The 13,360-nt window shown below is 40.8% G+C and overlaps 1 protein-coding gene across 1 annotated transcript; it reads right to left on the bottom strand.

Annotated features, from left to right (window-relative positions):
* Positions 1-6,436: 6,436 nt before the first annotated feature.
* Positions 6,437-12,866, bottom strand: LOC114429184 (saccharopine dehydrogenase-like oxidoreductase). Its single transcript, XM_028398082.1, has 12 exons — positions 12,651-12,866; positions 11,797-11,909; positions 11,634-11,714; positions 11,371-11,500; positions 11,202-11,251; positions 10,686-10,816; positions 9,659-9,776; positions 8,166-8,285; positions 7,901-7,957; positions 7,260-7,371; positions 7,090-7,171; positions 6,437-6,955 (listed from the first exon to the last, which is right to left on the bottom strand). The coding sequence occupies exons 1-12, from the start codon at positions 12,844-12,846 to the stop codon at positions 6,856-6,858; spliced, it is 1,290 nt and encodes a 429-aa protein (XP_028253883.1). The 5' UTR covers positions 12,847-12,866; the 3' UTR covers positions 6,437-6,855.
* Positions 12,867-13,360: the final 494 nt, after the last annotated feature.

Raw genomic sequence — 13,360 nt, 5'->3', positions numbered from 1 at the left:
TAAAAATAAACATTTGCAATGTAAAGCAAAGACGCATATTTCTGAGAGACCTTACTTTTATAAGAAGACTGTATCTGTAAGTTTATTCTCCCCGTGTGGTTTGTTATTGGTAAAAAAATAATAATAATATTGAATAACAACGATAACTATACTCTGAAACACAAAAAAATACATACAAAGGGTTTTTTTGTTGCTTCTGTACTTTAGAGCTATGCACACCAAATCGCCAAAATGTGGAGTAGTTAGAGTAAGGTGATTAAATACCTAAACCTGAATGACACAATAGGTTAAACTGTGAGATTGATGTCCTCAACGCATGTAATATTAAAGACTCCCTCTCTGTATCCTGTCAGTGTGTGAAGTGGTGGACATTTTGTAGCTAGCTGAATTGATTAAAAGTAATAAACCCTAGTCTCGCCCGTGTCTGTCTTTATTGCTCAGAGGCTTTCGTGTCTCTTATCTCTAAAGTCCAGGGTGACATTTTCCAGAGAACACCACTCACTGTAAGCGTTAGTGTGTCGACAGTCCGACCAATGTCCCTGTTTTCTCTAAACAAGCCACAGTTACAATGTTAGAAGTCGCGATAAATACACTGACAGTGAACAAGATAGAAAGGATTTGATCTTCAATACAATCTTAAAATACGTTTGTAAGAAAAAAATGAGCACAGTAAAAGATTAAATATGACAAAATTACACAATATTATCAAAAACTGGTTCTTTATTTTCACACAGACTGAAGCATTTATATAACATTTAATCTGCAGCAGTCACAGGTTAGGGATGACTGATTCACACTTTTCTGTGAGTACCTGTGACGATGCTAACAGACATATTTTGCCTTTTGGTCATTTGGGTTTTTTGGAGGAGACTCAATACATCTCATGTTGGTTGACTTGTTAGCCTAATCCCTGGGATTAAATAAAAGGAGAAGTTCCAATCTAGTTCTACACATAATGATGGTAAATAAGAAATCGACTTCTTCCCTTTTAGAGGCATTAATGTGTATTGATGAAAACATAAATACTGTAAGAAGATTGTTGGTATTTAAAAAAAAACTAAAATGAATTGCCTGCAAATCCACAAGAGTCTCAAACAAAGAAGGACGGACAGACAGTGGGGCTGAAGAAGAGAAGAAGGAGCTGCTGAAGGTAAAATAAGTTCCAGTAGAACATCTCCTGTCTCTCTTTCTTTAAGAGAGATTTGTGAACACAACATAAGTCATTAGTGCACATGATTTGATTTGCTCATTAATTCATTATTTTTGTGTTGAAATGCAAACAAATTAACATTTAAATGTAAGTTAATTAAAACCAAATATTGTAAAAAGTGGCAGCTCATCACCCATTTCATGTGATCAATTAAATTTAGGTGAATCATTATGATTAATTAGGCTGATATTAAGCTGAAGAATGGCTGAGCGGGGCTTTGATAATGGTCTTTAATTCATGGAGCAGGCTGCTCTTCAGGATGAATGTGACCTACAGTGTGATAAGAGAGGTAGAGCTGCTTTCATATCATGTCATATCATAGTTATATTGAGATAATATTATGTCAAATAGGTGTTTTTATTGCTTATTTCACATCTTGTACACATGTTAAAGGTAAAGTATAAGCAGTTCCTTGAATGGCCACTAGAGGCTGGCTCCAAATCTGGGTCAATCCCATAGACCTCCGTATTAAAATGCTCCATATTACAGCAGAAATAAACTGCCCATACTGTGAACTGCCAACAAGGCCGACAGCTGGAGGCTGCAACACTAAGAAAACTTAGTGACATCACAAACATTTAGCCTACAGAGAGAACAACATCCCGACCTTTCTCTAGATGGCACAGAGTGTGTGAGTTACACATTTAACTGATTATATCTCTTCTAAGGATGGCGGTGCAGTGGTTAAAACTGTAGCCTCACAGCGAAGTCGAGTCTGACGGGGGCCTTTCTGTGTGGAGTTTGCACGTCCTCCCTGTGTCTGTGTGGGTTTTTTCTCCAGCTACTCTGGCTTCCTCCCACATTCTAAAGACGTGCTTGTTAGGTCAATTGCCCGTAGATGTGTGTGTGTGAGTGTGAATGGTTGTTTTTCCATGTGTGTTGCCCTGTGATGGACTGTCTAGACTGTACCCTGCCTTGCGTCCGTAGTTAGCTGGGACAGGCTCCAGCCCTCCCGTGACCCTGCACTGCAGGACAAAGCAGGGTTCAGAAGATGGATGGATGGATTTCTGCTCTTATTAGATGAAAGACACCAATAAATGATGGTATAGTAATTAAAACCACAACAAATCACACATTTTCTCCGGATTCTGAAGATATCGGACACAGTTGTTGTTGTGGGATGAAAAATCTGCATTAGGCCAAATCCTTTTGTTTCATATGAAACAGAAGAGTTTTGGAACAGCAGAGAAAATTCTGAAAAACAAGTATTAAAGCAAGTATTGCAATACTGCTCAGTCGCCAAAGGACTCTCTCTCTCTCTCTCTCTAACTCTCTCTCTCTCTGTTTCTGTGGTTCATCTATTATTCAGCAGGATAACAAAAATGCCCTTGAAGGACAAAGGAGGATATTACTGCAACACTGTGGATTGTTCTGCTTCTGGAGCAACAACGACATTCTGCCTCATCACGTTGTATTGCCCTGGCCTCACTGGTTATGTTGCTGATTGGAGTTACATGGGCTGTGTGTGTCAGCCTCCTTCTGAAAAACATGATGACATACACTGTCAGCACGGGACACTTCTTGCCAAAACTATGCTGTAATAGGAGGCACATATCCGTCTGTTCTAATAGCAGCAGTGTAGGCTGAACCTCCATTAATTAGGAGAGAAGTGTCATATGTAGCCCAGCTTTTAGCCTTCACCTGAGTACTCAAAGGAATAGCTAGCTGTAGACTGGGATTATACTGGGTGTACACAGGGACAGCCATCTTGTAATCTCCCTTTAACAGTTGTTTGATTCTTACATTAACCCTTGATTGTGGCCTCTTAACGAGCAACTGCTGTGGCTTTCCGGCTCAAGTGCAGCTCGTTTACACTGATGAGACACTACATGTATCCAGATCAGTAACTAAAGATGTAAAACAAACACAATGAGCTCAAAGACATTAAAACGGTCCATAGGTCTGAGAGGGGCCGCAGCATGGGAGTGAGTTTGTGACGCCTTTCCCTTAATATTTGGTGCATTGTTGATGAGAAGAGAAGCTCCAGTATTGTCTTCACCAGTTAAATGATATTAACATTCTCTGTCACAGAATTAAAATATAACACACATGTGGTTAGACGGTTGACTCTTATGGTGTTCATTTGGCAGTCTGGCTGTTCCGACCTGAAGGCGACTTCAGGTCATTAAAACCTAAGGATGCACATACTGTATCTGTCTGCAGGCGCTCCCCTGAGCTGCAGCAGCATCCCTCACTGTCTCATCTGTCATTCTGCACTTCCTTCCACAGCCCCTATTTCCCTTCAGCAATATCTCCAGCCCCGTCACTTTGTTTAAAAAAAAAAAAAAAGTATAAAATCAGCACGTCTTTTCCACTCTGTCCTCAAATCCCTACTGTTAACTCTCCTGCCTCCTCTCTGTGCTGTCTGCAGCCTCTCTCTCTCTCTCTGTCTGAGGGTGCAGTTTTGTTAGAGTCAGCAAACAAAGCCTGCAGAGAAACAACCTTTTGCTACACACGCACTCAGAAATGGAGGGGGAACAGATATGCACATGTGACCTCACACACATTAACTGCACTGATATTACTGAGGAAAAATTGCATCTTTAAACAAAATCTTAGCTTATATATATCTTTTCATTGCCCCCTTGAGAGTGTCCAATGGCCCAAATCCGAAACAGATTGTGAAAATTCAACTTGTTAATGACTGAAACTAAATTCGTGCAGAGTAATTTTATTTTAAACATCAGATAGTATATGGCATATATAGGGTAGGACACTAGAGCCTGAAGAGGTCCAGTATGGAGGTCAGATTTATGCAGTGCGGAGGGTCAGAGGTCAGAGAATGGAAGCAAAACGATCTGCCTGCGTCTGCATTTACGGAAGGCGAGAAGCCGAGTGGGAGTGAGCAGAGGGACTTATAGGTGGGTAATGTGAAACGCTACAGCATAGCTGTGTTATGTGAACATGTGCAAACAACATCCCACTGGAGAGAGGCAGGAAAACAACAAGAGACAGACAACCAGGCACAGAGGAAACACTGTGAAACACTGTGAAACAGCCGGCTGCTGATAGAGGCAGCAAAACAAAAGTACTGATCTGATCTGATTTTTTGCTATCAATATAATATAAAAACAACACTAATAACAGCAGGTCTGGATTATTTATTTATTTTTAATCTGTAACAACAATATTAAATCACAAGTGACTGATCACCTGTGAACACCTGCTCTGCCCTCTCTGGACACGCCCAGAGAAGCTTTTATAATCACACCCCCTTTGGCCTGCAAAGCTTTTTCTCCCTTTAACCCTCAGAGAACAAAGGAACATGTGAGTGGACATGCACATTTAATATCATTTATTTATTGAGTGTCGTAGAAGGTTTTAAACACCAATTTTATTTGTAACCACGATTATGTCTGCTGCTTAAATAAATCCTTGGAATGGACTGATGGATCCTCTGTGTTTAACCACCAGCACCTTAAGTACAGTTTTTGCTGTGCAAACTAATAAGAGTACTCTCTTACTGGCTTAAGTAACAATAAAGCATTGTAAACACACTGCTATAAAACACATAGGAAAATGTAGCTTGTGCTAATTAGACACTGTGATTGGATGATATAAGACTTTAGCTTAAAATAGTGTTTATGCACTGTAGTTTGGTAAATGTAGCTTTCCACAACTTTACTTCAGGTCAGTAACATGAGGAAATAACAGACCTCCTTGGGTACAACTGATGCCAGCTTTTTATTCTAATTCACTGCCGAGTTAATATTGTTCTTTTACTCCGTATTTCTTCACTTAAATCCTCAAAAATACATCTTTATTTCATCTAACATGCTGCTTTTGCTTCTTTTAGTACTGTTTATTTGCATAGATTTATTTATCAACGCTGTGGTGACAGACTGGTGCAACTTTTATTAGCGCAGAACCTTCATGACTGTCATGACTGTAATCTTTCAGCTGAAAAATGAGAAACCTTCCTTTAGTTCTTCCACAGACTCCATGATTTTTTTTGTTGAGCTGATAATTTGTTACATTTTTTTCTAAATCATTTTATAAATAAGTGCTATGAAAATGGTCTATTAAATAGGACAGCTGTGGCGACGGCCAATCAGTGACAGCACTTGTACAGTAAGCTTAATTTAATGTCCGTCATGCCAGTTAAACAAATTTGAGAGTGTAGGCAGATCATTAGTTGGGGAGAGAGCCTCAAAGGGAGAGGAGCTGGCTGAGGTGAGGGACATGACATGAATATCTGCACAGCCACAATGGCGGACTGGAGACATGCAGGGGCAGTGGAGAGGGGTGGGGCTGCTCGCTGTTACGCAAAGGGAAACCACTGCAATCTCTCCCCTGTCTCTGCACTCTGTCTCTCTCTCTCTCTCTCCCACTCATTCTTGTATCCTAATGCAGGGCAGAAGATGCCACCCCACCCACCCATCCTTCCTCCAACAGCTTCTCATCACACTGAGCTTTACAACACAAAGGCCACCTGACATTTTCTGTCAGCAGTCTGTGTTTTTACTGCACACCGTCAGAGCTACAACCGGCTTTCTGTGTTTGTATGTGTGAGTACATCTGTGGTATTTGTTGGAGTGATGGTGACAGACGGGGAAGGGAGGCAGAGAGAGCGAGAGAGATACAGATAGAGGACCCAATAAGGAGAACAAGTATTATAAAGCCGGCAGCTCTTTTAAACCTTGATATGCTATTCATAGATCTGAGATGCCCGCTACCCCAGCACCACCACGACCTTCTTGTGACCATGTCCCCGTTTCTCATGATTTTGGTTGTGCATCCGCAGTCTTTTAATAAAGGCAGAGCACCAGCTCTGCATCCTCAAAGGCATGAAATGACCTCTGCTGTCATGTTGGGCTTTGCCATGTAAATATTTGTTAAGAATGAGAGCCAGAGGAAACACTGACACCTGGTGGTAGAAAAGGGTTAGGTGTAAGGAAATGATCATAATCTAAAAACTGCATTTTTTTTCCATGTGTAAGCATAATGATGTTTATTATTAAACTGTTTGGCTTCTTTCTGGTTTATTTAGAGATGGTCCATTATTTTCTTACCCTTGAATTATATTATGTTATACCATTAAAAGCAGTGGTGATACAAACATTTACATTAACTTCATTCCAGTCTGGTATAAGATTGTTTCTAGGTCCTTATATTGCTTTTTCACTGGTGCACTGCACACCAATTCAAAATGTCTGCTGGCTGTAGGGAAAACAAAAACACAATTCCAGTCTAGCCCCACTGTAGAAAATCACTGGTAATACTAACAACATTAACAATGGTTTTACTCTCTTCAGGTGTCCCAGCCATGACAGCGTGACGGTAAGCCAGTGTGAACAATACAATACTGTTTCGAGAGTGTGACACAAGAACACAAAGGCATTACAAGGTATTAATAATAAATATATTATTCTCTTTATCAGCTGAGACTGTAAACCTGCTTTGATGTTGTATTGTTTCTATTTATTATAGTATAGTATTTTTAACTGGAAACAAATATGCAAATTAAGAGTCTTGAGTGTTAATCAGTGATTAAAGCAACAAACAGACAAAACAACAAACGTAGGGTTCAGGGGTTTCACAGTCATGTTGACTGGATGAAAGGTTGAGCAGCATCTCTGGTGGATATCCGTCACAACACAGTGCAGCATGCTGCTGTGACCTTTACAGCAGCTTCTGTTAATGGGTTACTGGTAGCTTCTGACTGAGAACTTGATGCTGTGGTTGTGGAGGCGGTCGATCAGACTGGTTTTATAGAAAGCAGCTCCTGGAGTGTAAACCCCTCCCCTGTTCAATAACAGACATAACAGGGTCAGGAAGATGAAGATGGGTGGACACTTGAGCAGTTAGATGTGACTGAAGGGCAGCTCAAACTTCCTGTTAGGGACAGAGGCAAAGTTTTAAAAAAGTCTTCGACTAACCTCCTGGGGAGCGAGTGCAGTTCGTCCAGCACGGTTACAGCTGCTTGTACCATCGCAGTAACGGTGGCCACATAACCAGGCTCTGTCATAAGAGGAAACATTCGTTGGAAACAAAGGCACTGCTTCCTCCTGTTTTAGTCAGTTTTGTTAGCACACGGCAGCAGACTCACCTGCTCCTACAACCTGAGTACAGATCTTGGTGTTGGGTGGCCCCTGTGAGGGTTCTGTCCCCTCTGAGTAGCCCTCCCCAAGAAATGTTAAAGTAAAAGCGGTGTCCTCTATCTGAGAGCAAGAGAGAAGAGTGAATGTTGAGAGACAAGTGACACAAATATTTTATACAAACATGACTGACTTGATGAACAACAGCCATTGTCCAATGTTTTGTAGTACGTACATATACATAGCTACATAACGGCTAATCTATCAGGACAGAGGGGGTGAAATTAAGAGTCGATCAGTCTTCCAACAAATACAAACATCCTCACAGCTGTCATCACCATTTCAATTCTGGCAAATCTTGTCTGTCCACTTCTAAACTCTGATCTATGCAGCTACAGTGAAACATGGTACAGATGTGAGTAACTGCTTCCATGGTCTTTATCAGCCTGTCTCCAATACTTATATATTATATCATGTTTATACTTACTTCATTTATTTTTTAGCTTAAATTTAAGGTGTGTCACATGCTAAATAAAGAATAGGCAGGGCAGCCACTACAAGAAGAAACTGATCAGGCTCCTTTTTTAGCACAGACTCTCTGTGCTAAAAAAGGAAAACACTATAACACTATACACATGTGTATTTGTGTTACCTGCTTCATGGTTGGACCAGCCTTGGTGAACAATCCAAAGGAGAAGATGGATGGAAACTTTGGACAAAAACAAAAAGCCTGTTATACATACAATAACACACTAATCATAATATTAGTAGCTTATAATAAGCCATTTAGCGTGTAAGTGTACACAAACCGACTTTCTTATAACTATGACATTTACCATCATTTTTAAATGCACTGAATCTCAAATCTTGTGCTGTCTCAAATCATTGTTGGTAGATTAATAAGATACAGCAGCTACCGTAGTGAGAAGTTTTCGGCCCAGGCTGAATTTCACCATGAACCAGAAGAGCAGGCCGCCACAGAAGAGCTTCACTACTGAGAACAAGCCACCGACCCCGACATAGGCATTATACTGGACCTGTGGACGCAGTCAGGAAGCAGGGGAGTGTGTGGATAATAAAAAGAGGAAATTAAAGGTGACAGGGAGGGGAAAAAGATGAGATGATGCAGATAACAAGTGCAAGTGAGGGGGGGGAATGAAAGATGAAGGCAGAGTGGCGCATTGAGAGTAAAGGGGGAGGGACATAGGAGGGGATGAACGATGAAAGAGAAGCGATGGAAAGATAAAAGAAAAAGGTGAGAAGAATCGAGATTGAATCAGGGAAAAGAGAGTCGGAGAAAAGGATGAGATGTCAAAGCGAATAATGAGCATGTGGGGAAGAAAGTGATGAATCACTACAGATGACTCATCATATTTCACCCTCAGCTAGTCGATGGCGGGCTAAACAACATAATGAGATAGTTTCATTAAGGCCCGTGTCTCTGGCTGTGATCAAAACAGTGACAGCTGCTGAAATGGCTGACCTAGTTACAGCAGGTACAGCCTGGGAAAATGCTTTTTGCTTTCCAGCGTGCAGAGATGCCACGCAGTCAAAACGAGGGGGAGGATAATTTGCTCTTAATATTAAATATCGAACCTCTGTGTCGTTTAACACAGCGTACTAAGCGGTTTTCCTGAGAGACAGTGATTGTACAGAGATATTAGAGGTTCTCAATCTTTTTTGGTCTGGAGGCGCACTCGGAAAGACATTTTGAAGCATGTCCTGTTATTTACAGCCAAATGACTGATTACACAGAAATGCTGTACAGTCTAGTTACGCTGTCTACAGGGTTGGAAAGCATGCTGAAATTCAAATTAGCTTATAGGATGAGGACAAAAGTGGATGCAGATCTAATTTGTGGATTTGTATGCGACCTACAGCAGTCAGGTCAACAAATCACTGTAACACAGAATTACAGCTAAACTGGTTCACATGACATATTTTCATTTAGCTCAATTTCCATAGTAAAGCCCTGTTCTAAAAAAAATGGCCTTTATGGGGCTTAAATGAAGCCTGTGTATGAAGCCTCTCAGGGTACAGGAACAGTAATTACAGTATAATGGTAAAATTTAGATTAAATTTAATCGGCAGCACAAGTGCAAAAGTGGCAGTGGATCAGCAGTTTGCGAACATTAGCTGGCAAATTTTAAACTCGATTACCTCACAGTGATTCATCGTTACAGAAAGCCCTCCATCACTTACTTACTTTCACAAGTTGCACAACCCCTCGCAGGCTTTAAACCAGCTATAATCAATGTTTTTTTCTCATAACAATACATCAAACTTGCAAATACAATGTGATGATGTGACAGGATTCCGCTAAAGTGATGGATCTACAGAGAAGTTTGCCAGTTGGTAATAGCCTGTTACCGCCGTGTTTTTCTTGTGTTTTTGTGAGTTACAATCTTACTGGTGACTGCTGTTCCTCCTCATAAAGGAAGCGTTGGGTTCTCTTGACTACTGAGGGGTCAGAGCCCATAAATGGGATGGCATACTGCTCCAACTCCTTGCTGTAAAACACAAAACCTCTGGACAAACACACACAAATATATGCACTTATTACTTAAAGTAGTCTCTACTCCCCAGCTCTATCAGCACTTACAGCCTCAGCACGGCAGTACTCGAGCTCATTTCATCCATTGATAGTCTACTAAATCTTTTTTCTCCATCCCTGCCAGGCCCCACGTTCCAATAAAATCGCATTACACTGAATGTAAGTCACTCTGCTAGACAGTAATAGTCTGCAAATCGCAGACATCTTGCAGAAACTTTGTTGCTTCCTCTGTGCTGGATTTTTTTTGCACAGTTACTTAAAGCTGACCCTGTCTCTTACTTGTATGGTATGTTTCAATGCCCTGAGGGTAAACTTGACTAGTTGAAAGTCGTCTCACACACTCACTGCAGTGCTGAAAATTTTTCCAGAAATCACAGAGGAGAACTCGAACGTCTGAGTCAGCCAGAGCAGACGTTAAACAGACTTTATCCCGCCAGCTCCCTTATGAAAAGATAATGAAGCTTTGTAGTCTTTTCTGCTCACCTGATAAAACATTACAATTGCAAATGAGTCGTCCTCCTGCAACCTTTACACGCCTAACCTGGACAAAAATATTTCTACTAATGAGACTATATCTGCCATAGAAAATCTCCCTCAGTGAAAGGGCAACTTCTCTTTAACTGCTCAAATGGCGCCACCTTAAAGAAAAGCAGCTGTATTTCGAGAGGCATTCCAGCTTTTCATTTTACACTAATGAAATGTAGGCCAAGTGTAAGAAAAATGATACTGATTTCAATGGGAAATCCCTCTCTGTAGAGAGCTGAGGAAACATCCCCTACCTTTTTTCTTGGCTTACTGCTGCCAAGCTCCACATTCCCATAAAATGCCACTACTCAGACTTAAGTGTTTTAGCCAGACAGTAATTGCTCAGTAATAGTCTCACCTCTTTCTGATTCTGGCACCCACCACAGGAAGCGGATTATGGCCAAACTTCTTCCTCAGCTGGCGGAGAGATCCGCTGTCTGCAAAGCCGTACACAGCTGACTGCCAAGTGGCATCATGACCACATGACCCCTGCAAGGGGAGAAAGCATGATCAATACTGCTACTGTTACAATACTGTACTACTGAGGGGAGCCCATTGCCTCAATATATCCTCAAAAGAGGTTTTATTTTACATTTAAATAAACAACTTATTTTTTCTGATTGACAGATTGAAGTGGATCAATCACAGGTGGTTGTCTCTTGACATTATATTTTGTCTCTCCAGGAGCATTTTATTCAATCGTTTAGTGTCACATTCAGACTGTTTTTCTGCTTGATACTTGTCATTTGTCTGTTTTTTTGGGGGGAGGGAATTTTACTAGTACTTTACTAGTAAAATCCAAAATCCTAATTCAACAACATGGTTCAACTGTGTTTACTAGATAAATAAGTGAAGATGTGAATGTAACATCTACCTCAGTCCCGCTGCTTATGTTCAGGAAACTCTCAACACCTGTCAGAGTTCCTGAAATTAGATGCACATATATTCAAACGCCTGAGTCCAACCACAGAGACAAACACATGAAAATAAATATGACATATTTTGTTATTTTGAGTTGAGTGTTTTTTTTTTTGTTTCCCCACCTTTGAACTGCTTCTGAGTGTAGAGCATACCAAGGTCTGCTGGGATGGAGTCAAATCCACAGCTCCCAATCACATACACTCCTCTGTCCAAAGCCTTGGTGTGATACTGCAGCTGCATACGCTCCAGGAACTGTTCACACAAACGTGCACATAAAAACCATGGCTTATTATTCTATATGCATGTAATGCATTACAGATGGAAATACACAGTGTGCTGTACACATTTATTAACACAAACTGACGTCTAACTAAAGTCCTCCTACCTGAGGCTCCCCGCAGATATCTACATAGTGAGCTCCATTTTCTATGCAAGCTTTGACAACAGGTTCACCATGAAACCTGTACTGAGAGAAAGAAGAAGAAATCTGGTCAAAAACATCTGTGTTAATTGCCATCTGCTGACTAACTCTGGATTAATGTACTTACTGGACCCACACAATTGAGAATCACCACACCTTGTTGGCACATGATGGCCAGTGATTCCTCAATGGACACATCAGCAACAATGACTTCAATGTCTGTGCTCAACTCGGGCATCGCTGAAAATGAAAAATGATCTTAATTTATAAGGTGGACAGGTCTTATATACAGAACACATTAGTTATGTGATCTGCTTAAGCAATATTAGCTAATTTAAGATATATATTTATGATATATATATATATATATATATATATATATATATATTTTTAGAGGTAGAAATTTTAGAAGGTTTTACAAAATGCACATTATAACTGAAGCACTTTATAAAGTATTTATAAATAATGGTTTTATTTGAGAATTTTGTAGTGAATGTCTTCTTTGTGTCTGACTGTGCCTATTGATTGTGTCTTTTAAGCTACTGTCATGCCCTTGGGGACAAATGGTGTTTTGAATTGAACTAAATTGAATTGAATTACACAGATTTTAAGGGAGTGATGATGACAATAAAATATCACATAATGTATTCTATGTATTGCCTTAGCACTTATACACGGCATCATAAATAAGACCCTTTCTCTGTATTTAAGACCTACTGTACTGTGGCCCACACTGCTCAATGATCTGCCCTGTCCACTTCCAAAAATAGCTAGTGGGCAAGTATAACTTGTATTCAGAGGTCATCTTCGATGTTGTTCACTTCTTGCCACAAAACCACCCACAAACCACAGCTACACGAACTGCTGCTTCTCCCTCCGTTAAGTAACTCGTGTATCCTGCGGCAGTAAAGTCCAGCCTGACATTTGACAGCAAACACTCTTGTCTCTGTTTAACTCCAGTACACCCTCTCAAACACATACACAGCCTGCCCGCGGCTCGTTTCATCACTTCTTCCAGACGCTGCCTGCTTCTCCCAGCCACGGCCCATTTCAGAGAGAAACTGTCGGTGCTCTCAGCGGCACAACGAGCGACCTCCTCCACAACAAATTGCCCCGTGAAGCCTGTGGCACCGAAAATAATGATGTGGTACGGTCTGGTGGGCGTTATGGCCGCCATTGTTGTTTACGTTGAGTTTAAGGTCCCGCCTGGCAACGTAAGATCCGGCTCTCGTCGTTGATTGGCTAAGAGACAGACGTAACGGACGTATAATGATAAATGAACACTTTGTAGTGTTGTATTAATCCGTTGACAGATTAATTAGCAGCCAAAATGCAACCACTGGAAAAGAAGCTAATGCGGAAGTGGATTAAAGCGCAAAACTGGCTCCAACAAAGCCGCTGACTTATATTGACGCCATTCGAAAATCGCATTGGAAACATATTTCTTTTCTTAACGGGGTCCTGGTGGTGAAAATAATTTTATGAATAAAAAGATATTAAGACTCAAACGTTGGTAAATGAAGGGGCGGCGTCGTTGCATTGATTGACAGGTGTGTTCTCGAATCATTGACGGGCTGTTTGGAGGAAGTTGGAAGAAAGCTCGGCGTTTTGAGTAAATAGTTAAAGTCAGTGTTTTTTGTTGTTGTTGTTGTTGTTGTTGTTTGTAAGTTTATCAGCTTTTCTCTACACTT

This window comes from Parambassis ranga, chromosome 24, assembly GCF_900634625.1.
Source record: "Parambassis ranga chromosome 24, fParRan2.1, whole genome shotgun sequence".
Lineage (NCBI taxonomy): Eukaryota > Metazoa > Chordata > Actinopteri > Ambassidae > Parambassis > Parambassis ranga.
The sequence above is the reverse complement of the archived record's forward strand: the minus strand, read 5'-3'. Positions and strand labels throughout refer to the sequence as shown.